Source organism: Podarcis tiliguerta, assembly GCF_965153285.1.
Source record: "Podarcis tiliguerta genome assembly, chromosome: 8".
Taxonomy (NCBI): domain Eukaryota; kingdom Metazoa; phylum Chordata; class Lepidosauria; order Squamata; family Lacertidae; genus Podarcis; species Podarcis tiliguerta.
Genome location: NC_139541.1, coordinates 47,753,963 through 47,763,423, shown reverse-complemented (window position 1 = coordinate 47,763,423; position 9,461 = coordinate 47,753,963). Strand labels below are relative to the sequence as shown.

At 41.6% G+C, this 9,461-nt stretch overlaps 1 protein-coding gene across 2 annotated transcripts in view; it reads right to left on the bottom strand.

Moving 5' to 3' along the window:
- Nucleotides 1–3,894: 3,894 nt before the first annotated feature.
- The window catches only part of BCO1 (beta-carotene oxygenase 1), a 40,759-nt gene continuing 35,192 nt past the window's right edge, over nt 3,895–9,461 (bottom strand). For both annotated transcript variants that reach the window (XM_083452015.1, XM_083452016.1), the window contains exon 11: nt 3,895–9,214. In XM_083452015.1, coding sequence (XP_083308141.1) covers nt 9,018–9,214 — 197 coding nt within the window. In that variant the 3' untranslated portion in view covers nt 3,895–9,017. The remainder of the gene's footprint in view (nt 9,215–9,461) is intronic.

Sequence of the window (9,461 nt, the reverse complement as noted above, 5' to 3'; positions counted from 1 at the left end):
TAGCTTTGTACGGAAGACTGGTTTCTACACACTCACACTCACCCCTCTATCTTCCATCCAAGCAAGCAAGAGCCATTATCAGAGATAGAGGACATGTTGCAGCTAACCAAAAACACCCAAGGATGGTGAGGGGTGTAACTGGGGAGTGTGTATGACATTAAGTGAGTCCCAAAGGCCAGATAGAGAGGTCTACAGATTTCCCCACCTCTGTCCTTGATTCTGAGGCTGTGTGTTGGAGTTGACCAGCTTTTAGTATTCTAGTTCCCACCATAAAGCGCAAACTTTGGTACTCTGCATCTGTCCATAATGCCCATAACATTACAAGAAGCAGACATTACAGGCAGGATTCGCCTAAGAGCCCTGTGCAAAGATTTTGGCTTGTGAAATGGGGCTTTTCCCCTCTCCTTCCCTAAAATTGGTCAGGAAGACCCCCAGAACAGTATTTAGGGATTACGGGGGGGGGGGGAGGGAATCCATCAGGCAAGCAGAAAGAACATTTGGCATAGCACAACACAGAATTACACCCTACATATGCATGCATGCACACAATGCAATGATTTCCTTTGGGTGTGGGATGGGGTGTGCTGCACTGAATATGATCTGTCCCAGTCAGCTTGGAAGAGAAAGAAATGTGGAACAACCCAATGCCTCGTGCTCAATAAACTCCCAAAGCTGAGGACGCTCAAGGAACTGCACCTGTAAGAAGGCCCATGTGTTTCTCCATTAATACAGCTGCTTTGGAAATTTCCTAACCGAGGGTGTTGTGCTTTGACTGCATGTAATGTGAAAGCCAATAATTTGGGTGACCTTGTCTTAATTATTTCGAGAGAAGTACGGTAATTTGTTTCTGCTGTCACCTGTTAATGATGATGTAAGGAAGCAGAACTGTGTTTTTGGTTTTCCCTTCAACTTGTAAACAATGACTTGGCTTCTCAAGTCACCTATCTAGGTCAACAAGGAAAGCAGGTGATGTAACAGATGGATCAAGGAAGAACAAACCTAGATGCAAAAAAATGGGAAAGAAGCCTGTTGAAAACAAAACAGGAAATGGCCCAGCCATCCTCTTCCAGCTGGCTCTCTCCCTTCATCCCTCCCTCCAGGAGAAAAGAAAGGAAGGATAAGGTCTGAAGGTAGGGTTGAGGGAGAAATTTGATTCAGTTCACAGTTATGTAGGTTAATCTGTCTAATTCTCACTTTCCAAAACTACTTAAACCAAAACACAGCTATCCTTCCAAATTTGCACTTTTCCAGATTTTCTCCAAAATTTAGATAACAGTTCTTAAAGGTTGACCAGCTGAGGTGGATATAGCTGAGAGAACCGTCACTCAGTAGAGCTGATGGAATGGCCTCGATTCTTTTCTCTTATCTCATTCTGCTACAGCCTGATGGAGCGGCTATTGCTAAGTGACCACTGAGGAAAAAAGCTTGTCTGCACTAACCTTTGCTACATGCTTTCTAGGCACAGGTCCAGGTTTTCCAGGTCCGTGTTTGAGCAGGGTTTGTCTGTCCCCTGTCTCTCCCCGCCCCCTCTTGGGAAACCAGCATTTTACAGCAGAATCAGAGCAAATGACAATCTGCAGAAAACCCTATCGCCATTTGCTCCGATTCAGCGGTAAAACTCAAGTGTTCCCGGGGAAAGTGCCAGGACAAAACAAAACAAAACACCCCACTGATCAAACCTGAATCTGGAAAGCCTGGACATGTGCTTAGAAATGCGGCCCCCAAGGAAGTGTGGATGAGCCCAAAGGCTCTCAGTAGATCTGATGGAGTGGCGCTGCTTTCCTTCTCTCGCTCTGTAATAGCCTACTGCTGTAGGCTATTTGACAGCCGAGGAACAGGAAGAAGGCGAGGAAGCCACTGTCCATAATAAACCTCAGCATTACACTTTAAATGCAAGGATGGAGTTGGTAGGGCATGTGTGAGTTTTTTAATGACCCCTGTGCAGGAAAAACATCACGTGAAGTAGCTTGCACGGCAGCATTTGGGTCAGAGGGGAAACAGAGTCGTCCTGTTTTATTCATGCAAATTAATGTCAAGATCACCTGATCTAACTTTAGGATAGTCATTGCAGTGGCATAGGTTTGGTGTTAAGCAAGTTCTCCTGACTAGCCTTTCCCTGCTCCACAAAAACATACACACCCTTTTATATTGCCTGCCTGCAAGTGACGGTATGTTTTCAGCTTCACCCTGATTTTAATCCTCTGCCTGAGATTTCTTCCAGGATATTGGTGTATGGTGCAACTCCTTAAGTGCTTGTATTGATTTCAAGAGCCCTAATTGTATGCTGAGCTTTATGTTCTGACCCTGTATCCCTGAAGACAAAGATCTGGCCATTTACTTCAGTGGCAATGGAATCAAGGCTCTAAAACAGACCCAAAGCAAGTTTGTCTGACAAAAGCTTTCAGTACAAAGGGATGTTATTGGACTCAAGACTGTTTACATCGCAAAGTGATTTATGGACATAGGTCACATCATACACTAAAAGGACATGACTTCCCCCAAAGAATGTTGAGGGGACTATAGTGTGTTAAGGATGCTGGGAATTGTAGTTCTGTAAGGGGTAAACTACAGTTCCCATTATTTTCTGGTATGTATGGATGTGACCTTGTGTTATGATGCAATCACTGATCTGAGGCAAGGCTGGATGTAGGGCTCTGACTGTGATATAAGAGAGTAAAACACTGCTGTTGCTCCAAAACTGGCTTTCCACCAAGTGCCTTCAACCTGGATTTTCCAATCTCTTGATTTTATTATCCTACATATCCTCTGCTTTTTCTGTGAAATTGCTTCAGGACTGCCTTACCTGCTGTCCCAGCTCTTTATGTAGCCAGGGAGAGGAGAGGTTAAGAGCACACCAGCAGGAGTGGTCTTAGGGCAGTGCAAGCGGTTGCGCACTGGGCATGCAACCAAGAAGGGCACCTTCTCAAAGCCTGGTCAGTGGTTGCCTGGTTTCAGGAAGGAGGCATGTGGGCCCTGACAGGGTCCTAGAGTGCTCCTTCTACCTTCCCAAAGCCAGGCAAGTTCTTACTGGGCTTTCGTAAGGAGATAGGTGGGATCTAGGACCCTGCCAGAGCCTCGTACCTCCTTCCCAAAGCCCAGCTTAAGCAGGTACTGTGAGTGTGTCAAATGGCCTTGCACAGGGTGGCATATTCCCAAGGTCTGCACCTGACATCAGGTAGCCATCTGCCATAAAAGGTAGAGGGATCCCTGACCATTAGTTCCAATCGCAGATGACTCTGGGGTTGCGGTGCTCATCTCGCTTTATTGGCTGAAGGAGCTGGTGTACAGCTGGGTCATGTGGCCAGCATGACTAAGCCGCTTCTGACGAACCAGAGCAGTGCACGGAAACGCTGTTTACCTTCCTGCCAGAGCAGTACCTATTTATCTACTTGCACTTTGATGTGCTTTCGAACTGCTAGGTTGGCAGGAGCAGGGACCAAGCAATGGGAGCTCACCCCGTCATGGGGATTCGAACCGCTGACCTTCTGATTGGCAAGCCCTAGGTTCTGTGATTTAACCCACAGCGCCACCCGTGTCCCTTCAGCCATCTGCCATAGAACACCACTTTTGGCCCACCAGTGTTGATTTCTAGTAGTACCTGCAATGGCACAGCTTCAAGGCCATGGTCGGCTGAGCCCAACTCCTCACACTTGCATTGAACCTGTTGATTAGAGTAGCAAGCTTTCAAGTTGCACAAACCCCTTCAAGTAGAAAGCCCCAAAGGCCTGTAAGATCCAGCACATCCTATGGGTGTATGTTAATAATCAGATCTGGGTAACTTGAATTCAAAGCCCTACTTAACCATTAACTCAGTGAGGATGATGTGGGGTAATGTCATCCATCCCTCTTTAGTTCAGTTTCCTTTTCCAAAGCATAGAACTTCCAGGCAACCTGTTTATTGAGCATTATCTTTATTTGACCGCAGGTGACTTAGATGACACTGGCTATTTAATTAGCATTCATTCTGATTTGTTTGGAGGAAGTTAGACAATGTTGCATCAAGCAAGTATTATCCCACATTTTCCTGTGCATTTCCCCCATCACTTTACGTAGTGCAAAAATTGGATCTTTCAGGAAAGCAGGTGTGTTGCGTTAGAGCTCCAAATTAGCTTTAATAGCTAATTTAATAGCATGTCTGGAAGTGCCCTATGTATCCAGTTTTACCAATTAAAAGCTAACTCTCATTATTAAGAACAAAATAAGACATTATTAACATTCAGGAGGAAATTAAAAACATTTCCTGATTACCCAGGAATTTGATGGTTGAAAAGATAGTGGGTTGTATCCAACTAAGTTTTACTCATAGCAAACCCATTGAAATTAATAGACCTAAATTAGTCATGGCCATTAATTACAATGGAACTACTCAGAGCAGAAGTAGTATTGGCTACAACTTACTGTTCTCACCAACCTTGAAATTATTAGTTGTATGTGGCTATTTTAACATGTTTTAGATGTTCTTAATTGTATTTAATTGTTCACAACATGTTTTATCTTAATTGCATTGTTTTTACTATTTGCTATTTGCCCATTGGGCTTCTTAGGGAGGAAGAAGAATGGGATAGTAAGAGCCCTGCTGGACCAGAACAAAAGTCTATCTAGACCATAATCTAGTTTTCATTCTGATCAACCAGATGCTGATTAGAAGCTCATGAGCTTTTTGGGGTGCTGTACACATGATGTCGCAACAGTTTTTAGCCTTATCCTCCATGAATATTGCTAATTCCCTTTTAAAGTCATTAAGTTGGTAGCCATCACTACATCTCATGAAAGTATAGTTTGTAGTTTAACTAACCCTGCATGGTGAAAGTATTTCCCTTTGCCAGACCTGCATCTACCACCATTCAGCTTCTAGTATGATGACAGAGGGAGCAACATATGGTAGCTATCTGAGTGCTTCCACACAGAAGCATATTGTGGATTCGGTGATTCTCATGCATGAAAGTTTTACACAGCATCCACATGAAGTGATCCTCAGCAAAATGCCATCCCATATGCTTTCCCCACTTAATCCAGATTTACCATAGACACATAAAATGCAGTAAGTCAAAACAAAACACTCACATGGAAATGGTAAATCCAGAATTAATTGGGGAGGAAGGATGGGATGGCATTTTGAGAAAGACAATGTATTGTGGTTACTGCAAAAAAGCTACCTGTGTGAGCAACGCAAACTCCACTATAAAATGCCCTGTGGAGGCATGCTCTATTCACTTCCTCCATAGTCCACGATGCTTAATTTTATATAGTTCTGTCATCATGACCCTTCACATTTGGCTTTCTTCCCATATTAATAGGAAGGCTACCCTCAAATCCAGAACCAGCCCTGATCTGCATAATAACTCCTCTATTCCATCTTTGGTCACAACCAAAACATTTAAAGCACATTCAGCACACATTTAAAACACATGGGTTCCCTCAAAGAATGCTGGGAACTATATTGCGTTAAGGGTGCTGGAAATCATAGCTTTGCGAGTTCCCCAGGGTTCTTTAAATGTATGGTGTGGCTGTGACAGTAGACTGTTTTTGTTTTATTTTTTAAAATCACGCTCAACAACATCTTTTCTCTCTCCAAACTTTCCTCCCTTCCAAATTTGTTTTGTCACTTATCAAAACACAAAAGCTTGCAGACTACTTCATGTCTCCCTGACCATTGGCCATCATAACAAAATTATGCTGCAATATCGATATATTCATTTTTACCAAATGAACTGACATAATTATCTGCATTTTTTAAAAAGTCATACTCATTTTAGTCATACTCCATCAGGAATTGTAAATCTTGACAACTTATTCTGAGAAAAAGAGACCCAAGTCAAACAAGCTCAAACTATGATGCTACCACAAGCTTAACAATTGTTAAAGCTGAGCATTGAAACTGGGACTCTGTAGGTCAGGGGAACACTTGCACAGACCTTTTCCTTTGTCACGTGCAATTTTAATTTTTTAAAAAAGCATTGAAGGATTATGCAAACTGTACTCAGTTGCTAACAGTCTAAAATAAACATGTTGGTTTCTATTGAATATACTTGGGATTTTAGCTTCCCATCAGAAATTCCCTCAGTAAATATACCATGCCCCCTGGAGTTAATTGGAACAAATGAAGCATGAACTGTGTGATAGTTAACTTAATTTCAATGCGTCTGACAGCTTACTGTGTTTATATACATTATGGTGATTTCCCAAATTACCTCTGGTTTGAAACATTCTTCAGCTCCAAAGACATTTATCAAATTCTAGGTGGAGCCGAAGTGAAAGTTAAGCTAGCATGAGACAGAATAATGCAATGGCACCTGGGCTGCAATCTCCTTGCACCATGCCAAGTTCCTTGTTAAGACAGAATTAGGTTTGATTTCTGTCCATGAATGGCCACCCACTTAGAATACAGTATCTGAATTACCCTCCTTTCCATCATGAGGATTCATACAGGCAATGTGCTTTTATAAAAAAAAAAAATTGGCACGCTACTCCTATGGATTGATTTAGAAGCCGTAGTCCAAAACACCTGGTGAGTGCCATGTTGAGGAAAGCTGGTTTAAATTGCAACTGTATGCATTTTTGTGTATGCAGCAGTACTGGGAGAATGAAGATTTAATAACAGCAGGAGGAGCCTTATCTGCCTTCCAGAGGCTGTTTTGGAACACAAGAAACTGTCAGATATACTCAGTACTTTCTACATTGAGTAGCTGTGGCTCTCCAGGATTTCAGATTGGGGTCTCGCTAGCTCCTAACCTGGAGGAAGGAGAGGGTCAAAATATAAGAATAGCAACGACCCTGCCACAAAATGGTGGCTTTCAAATGAGAACAGGAAGAAGTGAGGGCTATGTGTCCCTCTGCTGTTTTCCAAGCTTCCAAGTTGGCTATCACTTTTCTTGCTATAGAAAAATGGGCAGTGAGTTATTGAATTAATGTCCATAATTTCAAAGGATCGCAGACAAGTCAACTGCTATGGTGGCAGAATGCTATTCTAAAGGGCTGGATCTTGCATAGTGCTTAAGAATGCCCAAGGACCAAGTACATTGATTACGGTGAAATTTACTTCCAAGTAAACATGCGTTGGATTGAGCTGTGAGGAGAGCTGGAACAAAGAGGCCTTGTCAGCCCTTAACATTTGTGCTCAGAGATCTTCATTGGCTATTGATTTGCTACTATGCCAAGTTCCAGGTGCCACTATTAGCATATAAAGCCCTTAACAACTTGGGACCAGTTTACCAATGAGATTGCCTTATCCCACATGTGCCCACTTGACCACTTCAGTCAGTGAAATTGGCACTACTACAGATGCCACATAATACCTATTCCGCCTTTGCAAGAACTTGGTTGTTTAGCGTTCTCCCTGCCTATCGAGATCAAGTAGGCGTTTTCACTGTACTCTTTTAGAAACCTGCTAAAACAAGCCTATCCAGATGCTTAGAAAGTCGAGGTAATTTTAATGTGTTTTAGTATTTTAACTTTTGTATGTTTGTTGTGGATTTCTCTCTCTTTTGTAAACTGCTTTGAGGGTTTTCAGAGTGTATAAATTTCATGAAGTAAATAAATAAAACCCCCAGAACAACACACCATAGCTGTCAACTTTTTCCCTTTCTTGTGAGGAATCCTAGTTGGAATAAGGGAATTTCCTTTTTAAAAAGGGAAATGTTGACAGCTATACAACACACCCTTTGACAGAATGGGTAGCTAGTTTTCCCAGCAGCTCATTTTCTTTAAGAGGTGCAGAGTTAAATGTGCTTTAAATGAAAAGGCAGTGGTTGAACTGGGTTTGTTGCAGAACAACTAGGAAAATGTTATTTATGTTTGGATATTTGAAAATAATAACAAAAGACATGCCAGGGGGTGGGGTGCAGTTGGGGGTGGAGGGGGAATCTGAGATTAATAGTGCAATGCTCTTTATATGTATTCAGAAGTAAGACTTCTGCATGAGTATTTTGCAGCTCGCAAAGTGACAGATGCTGTTTGTTAAGCATTTGTGGCAATACTTACCTATTAGGACCTTTTTAAAATCAGACATATTTAAAGTTGAAGTCAAATCATATTCTGGTTTCTTTTGCCCTTGGCTTCAGAACAGTATCTTTAGCCAAAGTTATCTTTATTTTATTACAATATTTTGCTTAATATACCTTAGGAAATACCATATTAGAGAAGTATTTCTGTCTGCGGCATGTAAAATTACTTTTGTCACTACTAATTGTTAGGTTCTTTGGATACGGTGCTTAGTCTTAGCTTGGTTATATTTCTCTTAAACAGAAAAAAATATATGAGCACAATCTCGCTTCTGCTGAAATAGCAAAGCATAATTTACTTATGAGACAGTAAGGACAGTAAGCCCACTCAACTTGCATTAGAGGTTCCTAAAGAAAAGATCTAAAAATAAGTACACCTGAAGGATTCAAAGGAAAAAGACTTGCTTTAAATATAATTGCAATATAATTAAAAATAATATAAAAGCATTCTGGATTTAAACATTTTTCCACACAGGAAGGAGGATGAGCCTTGCCTTCTTTTGAAATAATACAGAATGTCAGGTCAAGAAATCTTTTAGCACCTTAACTTGACATTTCACTTTGGTCATTGAATTTAGCAAATGAAGCACCAAAGTAATCAGCTTGAATCTCAAGTGAATTGCGATTCACTTGAATCTCAAGTGAATTGCGATTAAACACCAGAATTTCTGACAAACTCAGATTATCAAGGGTTTCCTTCTAATTATGTTCTGAACACAATCCTTGAAGATTTCAAACTTTGGAAAGTGTGATTCATGTTGCACACACCACATTGTAAACACACTTTGTTCAAGCAACTAAGTCGTATGTTCATTGCACAGACATCTTGCAAAGCTTGGCAAAAGCACCCAGAAAATACTGCAGACAGCTTGCACCATATGCCAAGAACCAGGCCATTAGTCCAGCATTGCAGGTAAATATACAAGTGCATGCGCTGAGGACTGGAGTATCACAGCAATATTTTCAGCAGTGTGCAGCAAGACTTAATGTTCGGATTATAGCAGGAAACAGTCTACTTTATTCGTGTTCGTTGTCCAAATCTGCCTCAGGCTCCACTTTCAAATCTTTCTCAGGTATGAAGAGACCATGTAGGTCCAGGTGCAGATCTGTCTTGACCATGGCCCGCGCTATTTCCTTGAACGTTTTGGCATCCAGTATCAGCAGGAAAGGTGGCTTCTGGGGATCTGACGTTACGATGGGTGACAAGATGATACCTAAAGTTGCAACAGAATATATGCTAAAACAGATTTTCCTGAAATATGGCTTCTTCTTTTTTTAGAAGATGGGGCAGTGGGGGCATGGAATGGATATTAATTTATGCTTAACTTTTGGAGCTTGCCCTGGCACAGGGAGTTAATAGTTTCCCACTAAACTGCAAAGAAAAAGAAAGCACTGTTGCTGCATGGAAGAAATAGCCTGCTGGCCGCTTAAAAAGCAAAAGAATTAACTGGAAACAAGCTA